General features: G+C 36.4%; 1 protein-coding gene across 6 annotated transcripts in view; it reads left to right on the top strand.

Annotated features, from left to right (window-relative positions):
- Window positions 1–25,204, top strand: part of TRPS1 (transcriptional repressor GATA binding 1) — a 254,455-nt gene that overhangs the window by 1,165 nt on the left and 228,086 nt on the right. For 2 of the 6 annotated variants that reach the window (XM_019642123.1, XM_019642125.1), the window contains exon 1: window positions 13–478. The exons of 1 other annotated variant lie outside the window; for it this stretch is intronic. Coding sequence is in view for 1 of the 5 variants with exons in the window: in XM_019642125.1 (XP_019497670.1) it covers window positions 469–478 (10 nt within the window). In the remaining 4 variants the exon portion in view is untranslated. Of the gene's footprint in view, window positions 1–12; window positions 479–1,245; window positions 1,372–5,083; window positions 5,109–19,258; window positions 19,282–25,204 lie in introns of those variants that run through there. 3 more of the 6 variants (XM_019642126.1, XM_019642127.1, XM_019642128.1) reach the window with 3 other exon arrangements.

The raw sequence follows: 25,204 nt of genomic DNA on the forward strand, positions 1-25,204 counted from the left end.
AAAAAAAAAAGCAGAGGGAGAGTGTGCAGAAAGCCAAGCGCAGGCTTCTCGGGTTTCACATGCGTTTTCTTTCTTCCTTTTTTGCGCGTGTGATTTCTTTCTTTCTTTCTTCTCTTCTGCTCTCTTTCCCCCCCTTCCTCTCCTCCTTTTGGTGGGTCTAAGGCATCTGAGCCTTAGAAACCAGCGACTTCAAACTGCAGTAGCCCCTGGAGTCAGGAGGGTCAAGTTCAGCCGCCGGGGAGGAGGAAAAACAAATCCCCATTTGCCAAAAAAAGAAGTTTCAGGCCGGTGCCCCCTCCCCCTCGCAGCCCCACTCCCCCTCGCTGTCTCTTTCTGGCTGATTTTAATTCTCTCCTACCGGGCGCAGCGGAGGAGCTGGAGGTGGTTGGACCCGAGGGGCCGCCGCCGCCGCCGCTGCTGCAAGTTTTCTGGGGCTCCTGACAAGCGGGGAGCAGACTAGGCACCAGCATGCAGAGTAGTAAGTTGGGCGAACTTGGGAGGGTCGGGAGGGTCTCAGAGAGGGGCCTTCGTGTGGTCCCCAAGGTGGGAAAAAACAGCACAGGACTGGCGTTGCCTTTGAAGAGTTTGCAAAGCCAGGCTTCAAACTTTTTTCCCTTAAAGGCCCAGCTGGGCTGGAGAAGTAGGGTTGTCGCATCCCCTGATGCACCCGCCTGTGCGCGGCACAGGGCAGCTTGGCCGAGGGGTCTGTGCCCTGTCCGTGCCATGTGGCAGGGCCTTGCAGCCCCGGCGCTTCCGTAGGAGCTGAGGAAGGGGCAGACTTCCTCTGCGGTGCGGATGATGCGCCATGTGTCGCGGGTCAGCGGACACTGGCTGGTGATTAAATGCCTGACAGCGGTGGGACATCCAGGCGGACCAGCGCTTTGCCTTCTGTCTAGTTCCTGTTTGGGTTCTAGAGAAACGCATCTTTGAAAGGCCAAGGCAAACACCGCTGTCCCCTCAAATAACTCCAGGATTACAGGACCCCATGCATAATTTGAGGGTGAGGCAGAGGTGGGAGTTGTTTGAAGTGCAAAGCTGTTTTTGTGGCTGGGAAAGCTTTTTTCTTAGTACCTGTGTGAGACGGTGGTGTTTCCCCATTTCCCCCAGGGAAGTCAGTAAGTGTTTTATGGCCCTAAGACTCTAAAACAATTTAAGTAAGAGGGCCAGAAGGACTGGTGGGTTTCGGAGGGAATCGTGGGGTTATTAAATTTTAGGTCTTGCTTTTACTTCCTCATATCTTTTTAGGCCTCAGAATTGATAACTATGAAAGTTTTTGAGTAAGAGCGATGGATCTTAATGATGAACCAAAATTATGATAGAATATTCATCCTTATCCTATTTTGGAAAATCACGGCTAGACTTTTAAGTGAGGTAAGTGAAGTGAGAAGCTTAGCGGAGAAGCTAAATCGCAGAGAAGTTAGGCCGATTCATTGAACTTTTGTAGATTCATTGAACTTTGTACAACGCACCAGGTGAACAGCAAAGGGTCTGAGAGGGGGTACGGAGTACAAAGAAAAACCACAGATAGGGCTTCAGACAAAATTACAAAGAAGTGATAACTTTAGGCCTGGTGGTTGGCTAAACATTTGATTGCTCAAAGTAAAAATAAAATAGGAACCTTCCAGCTAGTCTTCAAAGTCCTCCTGCTCTTAAGTTAAAACCTATGGATCTTGCTGGCATCATGTTTCTTTCCTGCTGGCTTTAGGAAAAGTTGATCATTTAGAAAAGCTGCCAGAGTTAAAAATGCAAGGGGCAGCAAAGGGAAGTAATGCGCGCAGCCAGTTCTTGACGTGGACAAAATGAGAATGAAAGTTTCTGAACTCACTGTTTGTCAAGTTTCTTACATGCTGCTCATTTGCTTAGAACACTTCTCAGATAGTCCACCGGTTAATGTAAAAAAGCCAGCTAGTTCTAAAATGGTGTGGGCTTTTTTCCTTTCCCCAACTATGCCTGGGTTGTGAATAAATACAGGGTTTGTATGGGAAGATGAAGCGTTTCCTGTAAGTTGTGATGCTGACAGGACAGTCTGGAAACGATAGCAACATTTTGAGGATTTTTTTTTTTTAACCTTTAAGTGAAAGTTTATTAATGATGTAGTTCATCTTAATAAGTCAAACATTGTTCTTGGAGCTGATCTCTCAGATATTTTCAACTTTCTTTTAGAGTTATACCCTGGGATGAAACATCTCTAAATTCAGTTAAATATACAGGGCCACTAATGTGCTAAAGCCTGGCGATTATTTCTGTATATTAATAATGAGAAAATAAAACTCCTCAAGAAGAAGTGGCGTTTATTGCCAACATTATGACTTGATTTCTCTAAATGTGAGGCATTCCGAAGCTTCAGTAATACTCTGTTGGCAAACTATTATTTCCCATTGGTGAGCTGATGTGTGCAGCTTCCTGATATATTTGTTGTATGTGAGGATATATGTGTGTAGAATACTTTCCCGCACATAGTAACTAAGTCTGACACTCCGTGAATAAATGGTGGAATATAACAAGTTCCTTACAAAAAAGTTTGTCACTTCTTTGAATTCTAGACTCTGTAAGAGTCTCTGCTGCTATTTAGATGTTGTCCTTTGTCTCTTAGAGGTAACATTAAAAGTAAGAAGTGTCCTGGTAGCTGTGAAGTCTGAGTTTATTTTAGAGTTAGCATTTTGACGATTAACATTTTAAATGATTTTACAAAATTTTTGATTAACACCGGTTAGAATCTATACTAGTATGCGAGTCATAAGTGAGTTCCACATGCGCCTACCACATTTTCAGTATTGTTTTGACTTTTCTTTTAAGTCACATATTACTTCTGAGTTTACTCTGATTTCCATAGTGTAGGTCTCTCTAAGACACATAAGGAAATCTTGCTTCACCAGGAAAACCTTCAAAACAGGGAAATGAGTGCAGCTGTGAAAAAGTAGCTTTTATCATCATAGTATTTCAATGATGTTTCTATTATATTATTGTTATTGTTATTATTTGTCATGTGGGGGTGGGGGAGACAGAGAAATATCACAATTTGCATTTAATGATCTGTGTATTGCTATTAAGAATGCCAAAAGGTGTTATGTTTCAGTAAACTCCTGTCTTAACTTCTTTGCTGAAGTAAATAAACATTACTGAAAGTTTTGAAAGAACTTGCAGCAAATTGTTTTTGAGCTAGAGCTTTATTTCGAATTGGAAATTAGCACAAATGTTGATAACAGGCTTTTTAAAATGTTTTCCATAATACAGATATGTAAAAATTACTTTTTTTTTTAACTTAAATATCCCTTTGATAGCAAACAATAATGAAACAACAAAATAGACTTTATGGAAGTTATGGGCAGATGTTGATCATTGATTTAAAAGGAAAATTATTATTTTTGAAATAAGTGATGCACTTAAAATAAAATGACTGGTGCACATTAAAACATATTCTTATTAAGATATTCTCTGGTGTGTAAAATGAAGCCATTCATTCAACAGACTGACAACTTTCCATTTGGTATTTGCCTTTGCTTAATTTAGTTTCCGCAGGACAGCTAGTGTGGTAGTCTGCATCTGTTTTTGGCAGGCATAGAAAACTATAAACTCAGACAGTTCTGTCCCAAATATTGCAGCTCACAAGTGACAATCAATTTGATAAAAACAGGCAAGTTTTATGGACTTGCTTTCTGTTGTTCATCCTGGGCCAAGCTTTCAGGTAACAGAGACTTCTTTCTCTCCTCTTGCTGGTTATAGCTACTAATATCATTGATAACTAAATCTGAGTCTTGTTTACTCATTCTCTTCCTTATTTTATTTATTGGAATTTGGGGAAATTAATGACAGCATATCTAGACTGGGTTTTACTTTGTGTGATCGCTGCATGCATATTTTGATATTATGCAGGAAGAAGTGAATTCTTTGTTACTATAATAGTCATGATTTATGGAATTGTGGGGTTCCCCCTTAGATAAAATATGAAGAAACTCCTATAGCCTTTGCCAAGTCGACATTTAATCTGTTCTCAAAGGGTACTTGTAATTCTCATGTATGGAGAAGACTAACACACTTCGCAGTTATTTACATTGAAAAAAATTGAGCAGAGTTTTTATAATTATCAAACTTATCTCCTAAAAGCTTTAACCATTGGATTAAACATATGCTAAATTCCAAGTGTTATTTTATACTACTGTTCAGTAGCAAACAGCGCTGCAGAGGGAATAACCACTTTTAAAAATTTATCCTGGAGTATAAGTGGGTCTTAAACCATTTGTTTATTTGTGTAGGATATTTGATTAATTATATAGGGCCCTTATAATGTCTTTAATGTTGCTATTATGGTTACCTTTAGGGTTGTCATATCACCCCGTGGTTCTCAGTTCCCTGGAAACTGAGTTTGTTGGTCTTTGGTTTGGTTTTGTGATGGTTATACTAATGTTAACTTGATTTAGGTTAGGCAGAGATCTCAAGACCTAAGGAAACCTCCTCTCGGAACTTGCAGAAGGCTCTATGGATGAAAATTATTTGAATTGTTAAGAATTAGGTGAAGAGGCTGGAGTGGTCACTGCAGCTATAGTAGCTATTACAGTAGCAGTGTCTACTTTCTGTCATCCCACTTTTTTGCCCGCCAAGAGCACAAATCCTAATAGCAAAAACAAAGATGAAATTTTATATGTATTTCAAATAAGAAACATCATTGCAAATCATTTTCTGATTCAGAGCTACGATTGAAATATAAATAACATCCAAACACGTCAAAGAAGACGTTAAGGCTACACATTCTGTTCCTGAGCATGTCTCATTTAAAATAGGAAAGAAAACTTTTAATTTTTAAAAATTTTCTAGCTCTTTAAAAACCTACAGTAAATACTTTACAAGTGGCTAGACACCTTCCCTGGTGGTTTAGTTTATACAAGCAGGAAACTTTCTCTCCTACTCTTTCTCTCTCTCTTTCTTGTTTTCTTTAAACCAACTGACGTAATGCCAAACTTTGCTTTAAAAGAACAGACAGAAGTAATTGGTAGCTTTTAACTTTTAATAATGTTCTGGATTGGTTTTAGTGGCCAAAATGCCATTTAAAAAAAAAAAAAAAGTTCGAGTAAGAACGGGCTTGTGGCCTGAGGAAGAAAGGCTCTGTTGATGTAGTTATTTTTATTCTTGTTTTTCAATCTGTTATTAAAAATCTTTCCTGCTGAACGCTGCTGGATTTCTCCAGTTGTTCTCTGTGATGGCTTGGTGCATTTCAGGTTACCGTAACTTAAACAGTTTTTGGGTTTTGGGGAGAGTGGGTATTTGTGTTGCGTTATTTCTTTCTTATTTGGAAAAGGACATTTGTTTTTGTTTCAATTGAAATGAATTAATTAAGATTATCAATGGGTCAGGTCAATGAATATGTTTATATAAAGAATGCTACACCTGTTAGCAAGAACCCGAAATGTGGAAGTTTAATTGTAACATTAATCATTTTTATGTGCAGAGGAAGGAAAATAGATGAAACTTTACAAAAATATGTTTTTAGATGGAAAGCGTTAATTTTAAGGGTCAGTTTGTCTTGACTGGTGGTTCTTTTTTTCCTCGCAATTTTAGATGATTTGTTTTAACCCTATTTATTACACAGTGATTTTAGTTTCCGTCTTTTTTCTTTCTTTTTTTTTTTTTCCTCCCCCAAATAGTCACTTTCTCTCTTCCTGATCCTGCACAGGCAAACAGAACCCTTTCCAGTTAAGAGACATCTTGGTGATGTTGATTGACATAGGGCAACTTCAGAAGCTGGCAAGTAGGAAAATCTTTCAGGAGGGCAAAAAGATTTGTGCCAGTTTTTTCTTCCTTGGGGAAAGACACTCCACCCAGAAATGGGGCCCTCTGCCCCATTTGGTGGGTTAGAACTGAGCAACATTTCTGATGTGAATATGGTTTAAATCTTTTGGTGACTTGTCTGGGACTTGGTTTGCTTTTAATCCCAATTTTGTTGTGAGAGGGTTTTTTTTGTTTGTTTTGTTTTTAAACAGTGCATTTTAGAAATAATACATACGGAAAAATAGGTATCACACAGATACCTTAAAATGTCTTTTAAGGGATTTATAATTATCATATAAAAAGCATTTTGCATATTTAGGGAAGTTGAAGTGATCTCAGCGCAGAAATTTGACAGTTTTGATTTACCTTATGCATTTCTCAGTTTTTCTTGTGACAAGCTATGGACTTTACCTCAAATCAGAGGTATTCTTTCTTTGCTAATTACTTCTCTCCTTAAGGATTTGTCAGGAAAAACTTTAGGAACTTAAGCTCTATGTTGTTTGCATCAGCACTGCGAGAGTGTCTTTGAGTAAGTCTTGATGTATTTTACTGTTTACAAAGTTTCTGAGCATAATTTTCGAGTTACGGGTTTCTCTGTCAATACATTTTCATTTAGTGAATGTAGGTTTATTCTAAACTGAGGGAACAGTAATAAAGTTTAGCAAGAAGAAAAAAAAACAGCAGAGGGAGGTGTTTAGAGCTGCAGTCCTTTAATATCAGCAGTTTATTTACTCTTCAGTGGTGGGGAGGGGTTGGAAAGGCTTTGTGGAAGATGATACAAAAAAAAAAATCCATCAATTGCGCATATGATCCCCTCCCCTTAAGGTTTACTTAAACAATATGTTTCAGTTTTGCCTCAAACTATTCTGCACCACTCCTGCTCCAAGAATCCAGCACTATCTTGGTTCCTGAGCGATTAAGGATGACACTTTCTGTTATATAATGACCTGCAGTATTGTTTGAACAAAGGTAAAATATTTTGATATGTGTAATTTTGGGGTAGCTAGTAGTAGGATACCCATAATATAAGAGGAAATCTAGCAGTGTACATGCCTGCAAATGCTTCAAGTATCTATGATAGCTATCCTATGTTTCAGTTATTTTTGCTCTGTGTGCCTGGTGTTGTGTGTTTTGTATGTGGACTGTATGTATGTATTGTATGTGGACTGATAATATGTAGATGCACGTTTGTGGTGGACTCTTAATATGCTGAACCATTAACTTTATGCTTTAAACATGAATCTTTTAAGGAGCTACGTGACCTACTTTATAAAGTCTAGGAGTTTAAAATGAGTATGGAGTTTAGACATAATGAAGCTATCATTATCAGAATACTTATATCCATTCTGAATTTGCTAAGGAATTTAAGAAATGACAAAAAACAATAAATCAAACTGCCACCTTTCAGTGTATTTTAAGAAATGCTTCTGAAGAGAATTTTTTTCACAGTCCCATTTCTGTTGAGAGGAGCAGTTAAGTGATGGTGCTGTTTCTTAATATGTCTTCTTATGGGACAGCGCTTTATACTTTACAATTCTATCATCTCAAAACGTTATGTAGAAATAATATGGACATGTAAAGACTCCGTACTATGACCATAGCGTTTTTCCCTAGAGTGATGGATTCTGTGCGTCACCCAAATGTGATGCTGTTTGCCAGGCTTGTAATACTGGTTTTGAGGGTTGCTGTATGTCCTACTTCATCAAGCAACACAATGCAACTTTGGTATCTAGGTAATTGACACAGTCAAAATAGGTTCTGGAAAGTGTTCCAAATACTTTTAAGTAACTCAGAAGTTAACTTATATATTCAATGTATTTAACACTTGAATGAACAAATGATTCATTGTCAGCTCTTTAAGCCTTCTATAGTAGGTAGTGTTAGAAGGAAATAGACAATTGTCCATAGGTTTTTTTTTTCTCTTTTATTTGAAGGGAGCATGGTTCTTTTATTATTTGCATTTATAATTGCTTTATCAGTTAATTACTTTGTATTCATGGTAGTGAGTAGTATAGTATCATAAAGAATAATAAGCACATTCATATTATCTAATGTATATGTCCCAAGCCTTTAAAAATGCATTAATATTATATTATTAAGTTGAGTAATATAATAACCAAGAATGAAGCCAGTATAGGCTGATATATACATCACAATTGCTGTTTAGACGTTAAATATATTTTAGCTGTAGAAAAAGGAGATAAAGATTTTGACTCAGAGCTTCCTTATGTGTAGAATCTGGATAGAATTTATGAAACGTACACATCAACAAACATTTATAATAGAACATGTGCTTCTTGATTAGATTCTACAATATGGCTTTCAGTGAAGTCTTGTGAATCACTATTTCAGTTTCTCCTTATAGAAACATGTATTATATCTGAGATCAGATAGATCTATAAATAGTGTAAGTACGTACGGCAGAAGTTAGTTTGTGGGATCTAAATTTCTTTATTACCCGATGCACTTCATGTGCGTAGGCATCAAGCGTTACTCATCTAGTTTTGCCTTTATTTTTCTCTGAGCTATGCACAAGGGCAGCATATGAATTTGTGACTTCGTATTAGTGCGTATATATACGTGCACATATCTATAGTATCTTTTAGAATGTTTTTGCATTACAGACACTGAATGGAATTTGAACATATTACCGACACATATTTTTTTGAAAAGACTTCACTCTTTTCAAATATATACATTTTAATTACTTAATGCATCCCAACACCTATTTAAGGGTTAATTTAATTATAATTTTGGTTCTGAAATGAGAGCAGGATTGACAAACTAAATTAAAAACCAACTTCTACATGTGACTTCACTGTGATGTCATTATCCACACATCATCTTTAGTTCTTGAAAGATGTAGAAATAAATACATCAGCCTGTTTTTCTCTCAATGCTCTTAAGTAGTTCTGAACATATAAAAGTTTCTAAAAGAGAGTTGGCATTTGTTTCTGCTTTACTTTTTGATGTCATTAAACATTTTTGAAAGAGAATCTGGCTCATTTAATTTTAAAAAGTACCATTTAACTGAAGGAAGGAAGTTAAGATTGTCATATATATAATTTTAATCAAGGCCCATGTTATTACATTTTCTCAAATATTAGCCTAATTGTTGAATGATTAATAATTCTTTATCAATTATTTCTAGATATACCTCTGAGATCTTTTAAAATCATGTATTTTCTGTATTTGGATGCTGAATTTTTATGTTAATAAATCAATTTAAATTACAAGTTGAAAAACGGTTATATTTAATACTGTCTTTAAGTTATTATTGGGAGTTATTCTTTTTAAAGATTATTGCAAATTTTGCTCCTCACTTAAGCAAATTTGGTAAGTTTTAGAAAATAACTTAGGTACAAGTGGCCAGTGTAAGCAATTATACATCCAAGTCATGAAGAACATAAAACATCATTTTCTGTAATTTATAAGCAAATAGTAAATGATGTTACTCCTTTACATTTGGAATGAATTTGCATTACATCCATTGGATATAAGATGTGGCAAATTACTATAAGAAAGTCGTTGTCATCTAAATCTCAATTACAATAAACAGTTTATTTACTCTATCCCATCACCCTTTATTCTACTTTTAAATATCCTGTTCTTAAGCCATTTTATGTCGGTGAAAGAAAGCCTTAATTATTTTTTACTTTTTCTTTGTACTTTGACAGGATTTAAGTAGGAAACGTGCTGCTCATAACATTTTAGGTCAGTAGTAAAAATCATAATGTATGCATTTTATGTGTAAATATATGTGCATGATCTTGCATGTTCACGTTGTCAGATATTTAACTCTTTAGTGTTACACTTATTTACACACCTGTCATGTACTTTATACTCCCAGAATAGTTCAACGTATCATTGTTAACTCTTAATTATGAATACATGCTTGTCTCATTCCCTGAATAATTCCATGTATCGTTGGTAATAATAAAATGAAAAAAAAACCCAATAATGATTAGAAATAGAAAATAGGTTAGGTATAAGCAGGTTTTCCTCTTTTTGTTTTCCCCATTTTTCAGTTCCTATTTCAAAAGAAAGAAAGATAGCTGAAGAAAGGGAGACTTCGATTATTGTTCATTCCATTATAATGTAAAGAAGTATTGCTACTTCTTTCTTTCTTTCTTTTTCTTTTTCTTTTTCTTTTCTTTTCTTTCTTTCTTTCTTTCTTTCTTTCTTTCTTTCTTTCTTTTTTTCTTTCTTTCTTTCTTTCTTTCTTTCTTTCTTTATATATTTCTGACATCGAAAACTTTTGACCTCTTTGCCTGTGGTACTTGAGAATTTTAGGTAAACCCCATTGGAGTCACACTGATCACTTCTGGCTTTGTGTGACAAAAAGCATTCTCTAGCTTCTCCTGCGCTACTGTGCTGTTTTCCTTCAGGAGTGGAAGTCCTGTAAGTTAATTTGGCATTGAAAAGCACAACTAGCATTTTTCCTTTTTGAAAATCCTCTGGATGGTTTTCAGAGTAAGCAGAGACCACAGGCAGTATGATGTCGTTCATTGCAGGATGCTCGGGAAAGTTATGCTGAGACCAAGCATGCGTCCTCTGGATTATTCTGCCATGCTTTATTACCATTTTTTTCTGGGTTTTTTTTTTCTTCTTTGGGATCTAATATTTCAGTTTATGGAGAAATAAGAATTTCTCCTTTTAGTGGAAAAATGTGCCAGCTGTAGGCTTTTTACCTGCATTTCTTTATAATATTTATATTTTTGTGGGGGCAGTCTAAGAAGAGGAAGAAGCTGATATACTGTAAAATAATAATTTGGTTTTAGTGTGTGTGCTGTCGAGCAGTCCTTGGCCATTCCATTTGTATGAGGAAATGTATTGAATGAAATTAAAAAAAGTTGTGGTATAATTTTGAAACAGTCGTGAGCACCGACTGTGACATATTTCTGGCAAAAAGATTTAAGATAGTTTTATTCAATAATGTTTCCACCAAACTCTGTAGTCCAAGTTTATAAATATATATTTAACCGGTTGATCACAGATGATGCTTGAAATGAATGTATCTTGATTCGGTGAAGAGAATACTTACATTATTCTCCTAGTTCGTGTACTTTAGATTTGCAAGAAATAGAATACCAACTATCATGTTATCATCCCTTTGAGGTCTTCAGTAAAGAACTGTACCTGTTTATCATAGCTTATATGCAATAACGTCAAGCACAGGCAGTTTAACCTATTTGTGCTCTGATTCCAGTGACATTCAATAAATCATTGCATTTCCGTCAAGATTTAGGGAGTAATGTACACTAGAATAGCAGCCATCTACTAAGGATGAGGTTTGGAATTAACAGCTGATTTTTAGGAGCTGCGGCACAAATATAATAATAGGTAGAAATATTCAGAGCGTTCACCTTTTATAAAAGTTAGTTCTGTCTTTCACATCTAGGAAAATATAGCAGTGAATGTTTGCTTTTTGTATGTTTTGTCTCCAAGCAGAGGAAACTGACAGTTTTATGTTTTAAGTGCCGAAAGTTGTTCTTGGCCAAGCAGTCCCCGAGTTAATCACTGGGATGTTAACTTGAATTTTTGTCTTTAAAAAGTTTTCAGATTTTAAAACGAAATATCCTTCCATTATTTCCAAATTGACATCCTGCGTTCTGGATTGGCTTTTAGAGAAATGTTTTCCAAATTCTCTTCGATTGTTTGAAGTCCATTGATTTTGAAGTGTTTAGTTTTGTTTCTTTAAGCTTTTCTGAAAGGAGAAGAAATACTTCATCTTTTTTAGGGTTTTATTATAGAACCGTTGCTTTTTCTCATAAGATGAAAATTAATTTTGCATTAATTTTGTATTTTTTTGTTTTGTGTTATCTTTTCAGAAACTCATTTTGAAATATCAAATTGGGTGATAAGCGATTTCAGCTCCTATTCTACACCTTTCTGTGCTAAGATATTTTGGTCATTTCTAAGGATTCACTATGGAGAAATCCTTTCTTATGTCATTTGCACTTTTACTTCGAAAAAGAGTGGTGTTTGAAAATCATCTAGTTACTCTTTGAGGTTAATTGCAAAACTTATGAATGGTGTAAAATAACATGGCATTTCATTGTTTCTCATTTGTGACTTCGGCAATTTATCTGTAAAAATTTGATTGAAGGAAAAAGAAAAATATTTTAAGCAGCTTTGAAATCAGCTTAAGATAGTCCTGTGGAATTTTCCAAAAGTAATAAGAAAATTATAAAATACTGACAATGCACAGGGTTAAAATTAAACCTGTATATTTAGTGGAGACTTTAACCTGACGTATTTTAGTGTGAAAATATTTTAGTATAAAGAAAATTATCTCTGGTTTCGTCTGTACTTTATTTTTTGCAAACTGCTTTACTTAAATGATTGGCATCCTTAAATTATAGTTACGTGTAAAACAAATAAGGCTGCTATTATAAAGAAGCAACAGCCCTGCACATTCATCTTAAAGACTATTTTAAAATATTTTCGTTTGGAATAAATGCATCAGGCCCTAAAGAAATAGATACCAAACTGTAAACTAAGTATCCCTAACACATCACCCACGCTATTCACTGAAAGTGGAATTGACTCTGAGAGAGCACATTATTTCCATTGCTGGTGGAGTGTATTTAACAGTATTTTGTCTCCACTGGTAGAAATGTGGACATTTCAGCCAACCATGTCCGTGTTTGGTTCTGGTGATGTCAGGCGAACATTTTGCCAAAACTTTGGTCCAGGGTAATCAAAACTGTGTTGTGCAATTAAGCTAATGTGATGATTTCAAGTCATATTTAATGTGTTATTTCAAAAGGATAATTTTAAAAAATTTACCTAATTTGGAATCTAATGGGAGAGCCGCGGCCGTATTTCTAGATTTTGTGCTAAGCCTCTACTTACAGAAAACGATTTAAAAAAAGAATCCTACAGGTTGTTTCTTCTTTTTCTAATGTAGGAGAAAATGGGGTTGATTTGTGTAAACACCTTTGTAGAAATAATTGGTTAACTTTATGTTGACCAAAGATGATCGTGTGAAAATATGAGCAAACTTTCTGAGTTCTACAATATGTGCACTTGATTTCATTAGGTTACAGCAATAAAACCATGTACAAAACAGAAGCATAAAACTTGAGTCATCTATCTAAGGTCAGATGGAGAGTGAACTGTGCAGCCCGTGAGAGAATTTTCTTAGTTCTATGCTTGTGCTCTAAAACCTAGCCCCGATCTACCTTGCTGATGGGCACACATTTCATCATATATGCTTGAATCTATAATGTTCTGCTTCCCATATACATGAAGAAATATAGATCTAGACTTGAGAGTCTTCTGTTTTTGTTGTGGTTGTTGAAAACTAGACCCTGGCCAATCAAACACTTCTTTTCTCAATGGCTGAACTGGACTTGAATGGTGAGTCTAAAATATGCTGGTTGAGTTTAAATTCTCTCTCTTAGTCTTTCTTTAATTTGGGTATTATTCAGAGTGATCCTAGAACCCTACTTTATTTTGAGCGATAGAAGGGACATGAGCTACTACTATTCAGTCTAGCAGAATATCTTATTTTACAAAGGAGAAAACTGAAGATTAAGTAAATTTACCATGAGCACAGAGCTACTTAGATAAAAGGACTGAACTTGCCCCCGTGTCTGGTCGCCATCCTCATTTATACATAAAACACTAGACAGTTTTGATATTTGTTGGGGAAATCTGCGTAACGTTTAAGATACATTAATCTTTAGTTTTCCTTTTAGAGATAGATATGAGGATAGACTTAGACTATAATTTGTTAGTATGCAGTGGGGAATTGATGATCAAATATCTGTGGGTATATTCACATTATTTCTCTATCAATACCTGATGAAGAGAGGGGAATCAAACGTTTCGTTTAGACATTATCCTGGAGGGTTAAAAAGTGACTGCAGAAAACCTAAGCTTAATGTTTCTTTCAAACACTGAAGCGATTGAAGCTTGTTTGGATTCACTTATATAAAATCCAGTTGGTACTGAAGAATTGGTTATAACATGGTTATTGATAGGAAGTTAGTTTGCATTATTATTCTCCCTTTAGCTTAAAATACCTCCAACGTTTATCTATTTTGAGGCCACTTTTTTTTTTAAGGGGTCCATTCGAATGGAGGATTTTTCGTCTTCCAAGAAACTGGACTTTTCTTCATTCGTAACAGCCATAAAAGCCCCTTGGCAGGTTGCAAACTGTAGACAGCATCTGTGAGATTAGACCTGAAATGTGCAATTAGTTATTAAAACATGGTTGAGAAATTATGTGTGGCATTGTATATAAACTCCTCAGCATTTATAAAAACAAATTAACAAAAGAACAATAAGGGAGTCTCGTTTATTTTAAATGCTTATCTTTTGAATGATAAATTTCAGCATAATGTAGTGAAAATGAAGTGTTTTAAAATATACATTTGATGCCTTTATTTTTCTTCTAGAATTTCTTGAACATTGCATTTTTATCCACGATCCTGCTGTATAAGATGGATATAGTTAAGCTAATTTTAATTGTTTAGTTTACTGCATTGGAAAAACAGGAAAATTCTCTCTTCTTTAGACATCTGAAGTATTCTACTTAAATTTCTTTCTTTTTTTAATCTTTCACTAATAGTACTTATATTGTATAATCTAAAGGGTTAATGCAACTCCCTCCCCCGTCATTGAAATTTACGATTTACAACCCTTGATGCCACTGTCATTTCCTTTTCTGTTTAAAGAATTGCTGTGAAGTCCATGCAGAATGATGTTGGATCCAAGACATCCTCCAATCTCTTTCAAGTCAGCTCCAGAAGTGACTTTGGAAAGCACAAGGAGGTGTGTCAGGCCTTGGAAATGGACTGGTTTGGTCCAGGGTCTGCATTTGAACCCATTTCAGGTTGAGTTGCAAGGTGCCTTTTATGTGTCTGGGTTTTCCTCTGTATTTTAGCCAGAGGGCAGGCTTGTTTTTAATTTGGTTGTTTTTGTTTCATTAGTGTTTCTTTCAGGTGAAAGCCTTTTATAAATGGCTGTGAATCGTTATTCCTTTAAAATGAAACAGTTTGCATGTGGAAAATAATCATATTCAATCAGTCAGAAATAATCAATTCAATTCGAGAGTACTGGAATGATTTTTAACATTAAAACGCAATTTTTCTAACATGGGTTAAGGAACCATTTTAAGTATTAGGCTGGTCATCCCACATAAAATCTCTTTCTTGGTGTAGTGAGCATACTAGACAGAGAAAGGCTGAAAACTTCTATTATTATTATATAACCATCTAGGATTTTTTTCCATTTCTTCCTCTGGCTTTTATCTCTTAATATAGTTGATTTTCTTTTTAATTATTTTTTTTTACCCTTACTGAATTATATATAGTTTAACATCCAATGTATACTGGATAGAACCATAGGAAACACTATAAATACCCAGTTCACCCTAATTTTTCTTAGTTATTTTAGAATTTATTTTTCTAAATAAATTTTCTTGATTCCCCCCGATACACAAACCATGTCTTTTTCTTCTTCTACTTTAGGCGATTGGAACCTTAGCGTGTACTCTTGGCATTCAAAATAAGTTTAAAGTGGCTTGTACACTGGGCTTTGTTGATCATAATGTACTTTTTGTTGACTTTAAAAACAGGTCAAATCCAGAAAGAGGTTCAAATAAGATGAGTTTTTGTATTTCTTTTTTTTTTTCTCTTTCCATGTATTAAGGGGTTTGCTTTTCTGATAAATCAGTATACATTTAGTTTTCTTCTACTCCCCCTTAATCACAACTATGCTAATATAGTTATTGACTTTTGGTAAATCTCTCCTCAGACATTCTTTTTTATATTTTATATTCTGTTTTATACTTGTTCTCTTGGCACATATTTGTGAGCAAAGACTATCCTGGACGTTTTATGGAAGGTAGTTAAGTGGCACTTATCTTCTGCCCTTTTGGATTATAATCCAATTTGAGTTGTTTATGCAGTGTTCTTGGAATCGAGGAAAAACCCAGTTGCAATTCTGTCGCTAATATATGGCTACTGAAGCTGAGAGATGGGTTATAGTTTAAGTCCTGGACCGATTTTAGGTAATAGTTGACAAATATTGAATATAGCGCCTTTCACAGTTTAGAAAAATCCAAGGTAAAACAAAACAAAAGGCTACTTTTTATTTATTTCCAGATGGATTTCATCTTCTACTTGGCATGGTTCAAAGTCAAAATGTTGGTCTTTGGGATTTATTGATGAGAATGTTTTTAAGCCAGATATGGAATCCATTCTTTTTTTTTTTTCAGATAAAAGACAAACCTACTGAGGTATAAAAATAACCCCAGTGGGGAAAATATTGAAAGCCCGAATCTGGGTTTCTTGTCATGTCCATCTTCGTTTCTCAACCAAGTAAAATCTGCCAAGGCTCCTCCGTTTGTTGACACTGCTATATTAAGGACAGCAGGGCCGGCCGAGTGGCTCAGTTGGTTAAGAGCTCACTCAAGAGTTTGAGCTCTGAGCAACAGCGGTTCGAGTCCAGCCCGAGCTGAGCAGCCGNAGCTCTGAGCAACAGCGGTTCGAGTCCAGCCCGAGCTGAGCAGCCGCTGAGCTGCCAACAGGTAGCAGGATGGCTCAGCTAAAAAAAAAAAAAGGACAGCAGTGGCCTCATGGCAGCCAAGCCCAATGGCCTTTCTGTCTGACTTCACCTCTTAAATGTATTGGATGCTACCAGCCATTCTCTTGAGTATTTCTCCTGGCTTGGCTTCGGGGGCACAGTATCCCTGCCATACTTGTTCTAGTCTGTCCTTGACTTTCCTCGTTTGTCATCTCTATACTTTTCCTTGAAGATTATATGCTTTCAGCTTGATCTGAATGACGTAACTTCCGCACATTCACCTTCGGACCTCACTAGGATCGTGAGTTCCAATGTCAGTGGTCTTCAAATACCGTAGCTATTTGTTTATAAACCTGTTTATCATCCTTAGTTTGGGATTCAGTACCCCAATCTCTGCTCCCAGTTTACCAGTTGCCTCAGCACCATACCACGGGCTCAATCATCAAAGGAGTACTTAGTCCTACCTAGGACATTCCCGAACCAACCATCGTTCATGTTCTTCCCTCTAAGAAATGAAATGCCTTTCATCCAACCTTAACTGTAGGAATTCTACCTATTCCTCAGATGTTGACTTCTGTATTTCTTCTTCCTGACGCCTTCTCATTTCCACTCATTTAGATGTAAACACCCCTGCCCTGTGCGCCTATTTATTTGTGGCTTTAACAGAATCCACTCGGCATTGGAAGTCCGAGGAGAGTAAGAACATCCCTAACTTCTTTTTGTTTTCTTTACAATGCCTTGGATACAGTGGTTTCTCAAAACTATTGCATTAAATCGGCACATGGGGGAAGATGCTTTGGCCGGAAGAGCATAAGCCTTTTAGGTGTTGAGGAAGTTGTGAATTAGAATAGTCAGGTTTCAGAGAGGAAAAGGGTCCTCTGTTACCTAATCAATAAACATTGCTTGAAGCTTGACCTAATGTCTTGTTTCTCAAGTCTGATACTGCTGGTTACAACTTAATAGGCTGTATTTTACAATGTGCTTTCAAGTTGTGTCTTTTATTGATTGATGTCTTTGAACCAAGTGTGACAGTGTCAGTGAAACTGAGGCAAAGGGAGGCCCAAAGACATTTGCGAACTGGAGAAAAATTAAATCTCAGACCATCTTGTCCTGCTTTACTGATATTGCGTGTGAGGTACTACGTGTGTAAAGTGATAAATGATCTGTTCTTAAAACACGAAGGGTGATAATGTTAGGCTCCAAAGGCATGAGTCAGAAATGTGTAGTTTTCACTTCCATGTGTTGACTATTTGTCAGCCCCAATGTTGTGTCTTGTTGGAGGATAGTGGTTTACGTATTCGCTTCCTGATGAAAGTTACCTGTAAACGGTCCAGTGCTGGGATGCTAAGGGAACAAGGATGATTTAGACCTTCAGAAGGTCTAACAAGGAGATTGATAAATAGGGTTTGTCAGGAGCTGAGTGGAACCATAAGTAATGCTGCTTGGGGATGCCCAGGTTTATGGCAGTGAAAAGATATTGAACCCCCTTTGCTCTATTTAATATTCATATGTCCTTTAGAGATGGCCAATAAAGTGATAACTGAATAATAACTGCTGAGACATTTCTCATGTTGAAACTTGAATGCCTGAGACTTCTTTGAATGTTTGATTTTTACTAATTACTTTTAATTTCATCTTAAAAGCCAAAGAACAATTTTGAAGTTTTTTTTGTTTTGTTTTTTAAAGACTGTATCCTTGGCCTTCTCTTTGTAGTTTTTTTTTTTTTTTTCAACTAAGAAACTTGCCTTAATCTGAGAATTGGTAAGCCCCTTTATTTAATATATGAATCGTTTAAGCACTTAAATAATATTTTAAAGAGCTCTGGGAAGTTATTACTGTGCATTCCCGAATCTGGATGGACATGGAACCATGAAAAAGAAATTTCAAGGAGAGGATCTATTTAATGAATTTCTTTACTTCTAGGATAGTTCATTACTTATAGGACTCACATTTATCTGTTTCTTCCTTAATAATGAAACATTCCAAAGCTTTCTGGAAACTTTAGCTAATTGTATTTTTTAAACATCCTTTTCTGATGTCGTTTTATGTCTATCAGCAACTTTAAAAACCATTTGAAGGAGATTGTTAGATTTTTAAAAGTAATATCTGTCTGAATGTTCAAACTATTTAATTGACAGTAGAAAGAGTTTCATTGAAGAGTACAGACTGGTTAATAAGTAGGGGTTTTTAAATCTTCTGTACTTTTCCACCACTGAAGGGGTGCGTGCTTTTGGTTGGAAGTGAATAAGTGACATTTAGTCCCATGGTTCTGGTAGTCTTGGTGGCTTAGAAATCTCTTTATTGCAGTTTCATAATTCCTGACATGTCTCTCCAGCTCTCATGTCTGCTAAGTGCAGAAATAGAGGAAGGAAATGTATGTTTTGGCTCCATCAAAATGTTCCTTATCAGCCTGTATGTAGGAGGAGTGGACGCTGTTGAAGACGCCTCTTATTTGCCAGCTGGACAGCATGTGTACCGGGGCCGTTTCCTGTCTGCTAAAGCTGTGTGGTGCCCTTTAATGATGGAAAGGAGCACATTATTAAATGTGTTGGTCATCGTGTTTTCACTTGTGAAAATCAGGGAGCAGAGGGCATGCAAACTTTGCCCAAAGGCTGGACACAGTTTGCATAGAAATGAGTGATATGTAGCAACAACTGATTTGGTCGATGCCTTGCTAGCACTGATCAGCAACCAGGAGCCATGGGTGAGCTAGGTTGACAGGGGGAGGCTGCTTGCTTTCCGAGAGGTTAGTCATCCACTAGGGGCCATGGCCTTCACATGATGATAATACCTCAATCATATATATATATATATGATATATATTTATATATGCATAAATATTCTGCTAAGTGTGTGTCTCCACTTGAGATAGGAAATGCCGTCATCCCCATTTCTCAGGGAAGTTTAATACATTGCCTCTGCTACGACAGGTAGCAATAGCAGAACGAGGATTTGAACCCAGGCAGCCTGGCTGGAGAGGTAAGGCTTGGTAAGCAATTTCACTTTTATTTCTCATCGGGTGTGAGCAGGGTTTCAAGTTGCTGTATATACCACGGGTTTTCAAAGACAAAGTGACTTTCGTACTAGCACTGTTCCGGACTGCTTTCTTCTTAAGCCCTAATCTACCTTTGTTCATTGTCAGAGAGTTAAAACCGTCACCTTTATATATAAGGCATTTTAAAATCTGGCTTTAGTAGTAATTCACATTCAACTTGTGTTCTTTCCATAGGGGTAGCTGCAGTCTCCTGGTAAGAAAATCATATTAGTCTAAGTAACTGCCTCTTCTTGGCTCCATGACAGTAAAAAGGCTGTGATCAGCAAACTCTTGTAAGGGGAAGTTGTTGAATGACATGGAGATGTGGTACTGTCCCCGATAATCCTTAGGACTTTGTGTTTGTTAAATTATTTGCCCTCCTTGGTAACTACTTCTGCTCCTGAGGGGGTCCTGGCTTGTGTGTGCTACAAAACAACATAAAAAGGAAAGGTTGGTTTGGGTCAGACATAAAAACAAACCAACCCACCCAAACAACCTCCTGTCATCTAAATATTAGCCTTTTTGTGTCTGTTGGATTAATAATAATAATAATAAAAGTAATTTATATTTTATGAAGAAGCGATAAAGACCCAGCATGTTTTGGTGATTAGTATAGTCCCAGAGCTAAAAGCCAAGAAGAAAACTGCTTTTTTTTTAAATTTTATTTTTTAAGGAGAAATAAAAAAAATCAGAACCGCAGATGAGCAACAAATAGTATTCCGATTCCTTTTTGCTGCTTCTCAAGAAGCTGCAGTCAGAGTGAGTTGTGCCTTGGAAGGAAGGCTGCTTGCTGTCTGTGGCCCTGCCTTTGAAGCTGCAAGCGACACAAGCCCTGTGTGTTCCGCAGGAACCCCGGGGCCTGCTGCAGCCACCACGCGTGCTCCACACCCCGGCTGTGGGCGTGCTGTCGCAGGAAGTCCTGCGGAAGGAGTTGTGTTCACTGGCTCCCCGTCGTCCCTCGCTCATTCTGGCGGGTGCGCGCCCCGGGCTCCCAGCCCTGCGCGCCGGCCGGTCTCTCCCTGCGCCCTGCCCGCCGGGCCCGCAGCACCTGGCCAGCGTGGCGCTTGACTTTTTCTCAGCCTGCATCTGCTGCCTCCCTGCCCTTCTCCCCACTTCCCAACTTGGTTTCCTGTCTCCTCCTGCAACTCTCCTTCCTCTTGTCTTCTCCCTTGTTTCCTCTTTCTACTGCCCTTCTGTGATGTGATGCTCAAATTTCATTTCCTCCCGATCCCAAGATGGCTTTATCAACACGCCTCTTTAAATCTTATTACGCACCTGTGATCATGGTGTGCTACGACAAGAGGCAGTCGCCAGTGGAGATAACTGAAGTTCTAGTTTTTCATTACAGTAATTAAAAGAGTATGATTAGCCTCCATGCAGAGTTTTCAAGGAGGTGCTTAAACCAGTATTTCTGATATTTTGAAGTATATTTACTTAACATATTCTTGAGTAGATGGAAGGGTGGTTCTCCTGCATTCTCAGTCGGAAAGCTATGAATAAAATAAAGTTACATGCACTAAATCAGAATATGTTATAAATTAGTAGCCTTTATAAAGACAGGAAGCCTTTTTGGAGTGGCTGAGGCTTGTTTTATTTTTGGTGTTCTGGGAATTGAGGCCTTTGTATTTTTCTTACATTACGAATTTTGAGACAGTTGCTCTGCATGGATTCCTATCAAGTTTTATTTCTCTCTACATTATTGAGCTTATTTTTAAATTACTTCTTTTTAAGGCCATGCTTTTTATATCTTCTGTATTAATTTCTTTTTCTGGAAGTTTGTACAATTTAGGCCATGTCATAATACATTAGGGTTTTTAGTAGAGATGCTCTTAAATTAATGCATTACTACAAGAGATATTTAGCAAGCATTAAACTTTATTGAGTCATATCATTTCTATCTAATTGCTTTATTTTTGCCTTGAGATTTCAGGATGCCTGACCTAAAGAAAATAGTTGAAATATATATACCTGGATGCAAGGGGGCCATTTTAAGTTGTAGATGACAGGGTTTATACAGAGGGTGTCCCCCAAAATGTATACACATTTTTAAGAAAGGAAAAACTGTATTAAAATTGTAATATTCAAATATATACTGATAACAAAAGATGAATACAAGTCGTGTGTATGCATTTTTTTGGCACTCCCGGTATATTGATGCCTTAGTTAATTTTAAAATTCAAATTAAAAAAAGAGGGAACTTATAGATCATTCTTTTTAACTTGTAGCAGATTAACTTCTAGTACTACATTCTATAGGGAGGGTATTTGTTAAGTTGATTTCATAAGACCATATAAAACTGGTGCTGTTTTGTATGAAGTTATTTAATACAGTTAATCTTTTTTGATGTAATATGTTGAAAAAAATTTATGTTAAAATATCAATTACTAATAATAATACTAAACCCAAAATTAGTAAGTATTGTTCTGTCCTCAAATTTCTTAACTAATTATTTACCCTAACAAAGGTACTCAAGTCAAAACACCAGGAACACTGCTTCTAATAACACAAATAATAAAGACTGAGTTCACCATACAGTTTTGTTATTGTTAGCGCAGCCATTCCTGGAGTTTAGGGGGTATTTATTTAAATATTACTTCAGTGATCATAAATGGGCATCTCAATATTTTTTAACCTTTTCTTGTGGGTTTTTGTTTTTTTTTTCTTTTTCATTTTCAATTATTTGAGCTCTTTGGCCTCTTTCCAAGCTTATTTGTTCTCCAGATATATACAGTACAAATTAAAAGAAAGAAGTTTCAGCCATCCCATTGTCCTCTAGGAATGTGATTGTCTGAAATAGGCTTGTGTCCAGCTGTGTTTAGAAGATCAGTAGGTCATAGCTATGTTTTCCTATCTGGTGTGGCCTTGTTGGAATAAAATCAGAATTAGAGTAAGTCCTACATTCTCTAGTTTCATCTCCCTGGACACATAGGCTGTGATTAATACTAGCTGGGAACAGGTTGTGAGGATAGTCCATTTAAATCATGTACGTAAAACAGGTTTGGTGAATGTCAAAGGGCTGTGAGAATATTTATTATTATAAGATTCTTATAATCATTGTTCTGTTTTTAACCTTTAAAATTTTCCTGTATCATTAACGATGGGAGTGCTCATTTAGACGATTCAATGGTGCTTCTAAGGCCTTCTTTCATCTTTTAATTTAAAACATTATATTTAGGATATATACAGAGTGGAATTTTAGCTGTCAGCTATTCCAGGGAAGAATGGCATCAATTATCCCAAAAAGAATAGTTGGGATCATTCCCTTGGAAGAATACATGTCTTAATTCATTAGTTCTTAGGTTTGAATTTTTGTTGTGTAAGCTTTGGTGTTCAAGGCCACTCTGATTGTAAAAGTTTTTGAAAGAAATGTGGTTTTTTTTTCTTCCACATTGTTTATCTGGGCCTTATTCTTTGGGTCATTAATGACTCATGCTATCATTTTTATTTTAAATTGTATTTGTATTACTACTTAATTTTAGTATGTGACTTTTTTTTAATACGTAACTTTTAGAAAGCCAGAGATTTCCTGTCATAGCTTACTTTTTGTGTTAGTTTCTTGATATTTCTTTCCCTTCTCCCAAATGAGGCTTTCACAATTCCCCTTCAGAATTAATCACTGTCTTATTTGTCGATAGGTTGTGGTAACTTTGTCAGAATATATCAGACCTGTTCCTGAGGAGGAGTATCTCACAGATAATATTTAGTTATTCTCTCTGGGCATCTCAGAACTTATCTTTTTTTTCATATATGGGATATGTGCCATATGATCATAAGCACTTTGTGAATAAAAATGATTTGTTAGTGCTGAGGTCACCCAGTTTTTCCACAGGAGAATAATAAATAGCCATGTGATTCCATAGCCTCTGTAGCTTGTACTGTATGGTACAGTGATTCTGAGGCAACATTTTGCAACCACACGTCCTAAATTTTCGTGTATGTGCGCGCGCGCGTGTGCGTGCGTGTGTGTGTGTGTGTGTGTGTGTGTATTCTTCTCCCCTTTTTGAAAAGTAAGCACGTTTTTAATATCAGAAATAAAAAATACTGTTCATTTACAAAATGTCTGTTAAAGAAATAACTATGATTACATTTAATGAAGTTTTTTTTTTTTTTAAGGTTAGAAGCTCAAAGCATGTCATTCATATTTTCTAGGGGAAATTACAGTGAACCATTGGCATTGCTTTTTATTTGATAGACAAGAGATCATCCCCCCTGAGAGCACGAATACTAAATTTTTGTTGGTAAATGCTGCGATCAAATTATACTTGGAATAAAAAATTCACAAGTCCCATAATTAGGGGCTTGCAGTGTATTGATGAGATGACAAGAGTTTCTCTTTTTGTTATGTAAGTATTCAAATAATGGAGGAAGTTCTAGAAATTACTCAAGAATTTCCAAAATGAGACTTTCGGAGGGTCTGAATGATAATGATTCTCTGAAAACTTCCTTATCATTTCGACACAGTTCTCTATTTATTTTGTGTTCTGCAATAAATGAGTCAGTAGGTTCACATTTATATTGGTATTTTTGTGTTGATATTGTATTTATGATTATATATGTATATAGTATGTGGTAATAAGTACTGCATACTTCAAAAAATACTCATATTCCTAAGACTTTGGACATTAAGAAAAGTGAACACCTTTTTCATCTCCACATCACAGTTGTGTTTCAATACAGATCTTCAGTAACTGGAAGCCATTATATATTCAGGTAATTTGATAACCCATTTTGGAATGCATTTGTTAAGCTCATTGCAGTTCCATGGGCCTGTAATGAAAGGCATGTGAAGGTATAGATTGAAAGAATGAACTGTGGTTGGTCCCTGCAGAGACCTGGCTGCCCCATTTGGGCAATCTTTAACCTGGAACTCACTAGTGTATTTGCTAAAACAGAATTTTCTAAAATTTAAATGATGTCACGTTGGAAAGCGATGCCAAGAAACAATGTGGCAGTCTCTAAATTTTGTGAAGCTAAAATCCCTGGTTACAAGAAAGAGTACATGTCACAGATGAGTAGTTAGTAATGACTTCAGTTTAGCAGGAAAAGAGCAATTCCCATATGCTGATTCTAGTCTCATAACAAAGAATGTTATAGAAAGATTGCACAGTATTTAACAAGCTGTGAGTTAATGTGACAGTGTCAGTGGATCTACTTCCAGAAGGAGGATCATTTTACCATATTTCTTCAAAAATATTTTAAGTGATACAGAAAACTTGCTACAAATGAAGCCAGACTGTTCCCCCACTGCACCCCACCCCCAAGTTAAGCAGTAATAATTGAGTCTAGTTAAACAATTAAATTGCTCAGGGCTGCCTGAGCCGAAGTACCTGGATATAAAATAAATAAGCCTCGTTGTCAGGCTCTGAACCACAGAGGCCTACCTCCTTTTAAATATGCGAGAATGGGCATAAAACCAGAGCTATCCCTTGAGCCTTAAGTATCGAAGACGTAGTTTTCAGTACATCCATTCGCCTCTCACTAAGAGCCACTTCCAATTTTAACACAGACTACATCCTTTAACACTTATGAGCACTTCAGAAGTTAAGAAAATGAAGTACAGTTGTATGGCTTTCAAACCTTTGGAACATGTACTGTGAACCGTCTTTGATATGATCGATTTGTTATCAACCATTTCCATGGCCTTTCACAGGAACTTGCTCTCTTATGCAGATTCACATTGGCGCTATAATTTCCTTGCTGCTGTGAAGTCTTAACAAACGGGTGTGTTTAATTTTGAATGGTCAGCTTGATCGTTTTTTTGCCATTACAAAGATTCTTAACGGTAGGGATGAGGAGGGGATGGGGGGTGGGTGAAGAGACGGTCTGTTTTCTTCAGTGATTTAGAAAAACATGTATATTCTCCACCAT

Source organism: Hipposideros armiger, unplaced genomic scaffold (genome assembly GCF_001890085.2).
Source record: "Hipposideros armiger isolate ML-2016 unplaced genomic scaffold, ASM189008v1 scaffold_65, whole genome shotgun sequence".
NCBI lineage: Eukaryota > Metazoa > Chordata > Mammalia > Chiroptera > Hipposideridae > Hipposideros > Hipposideros armiger.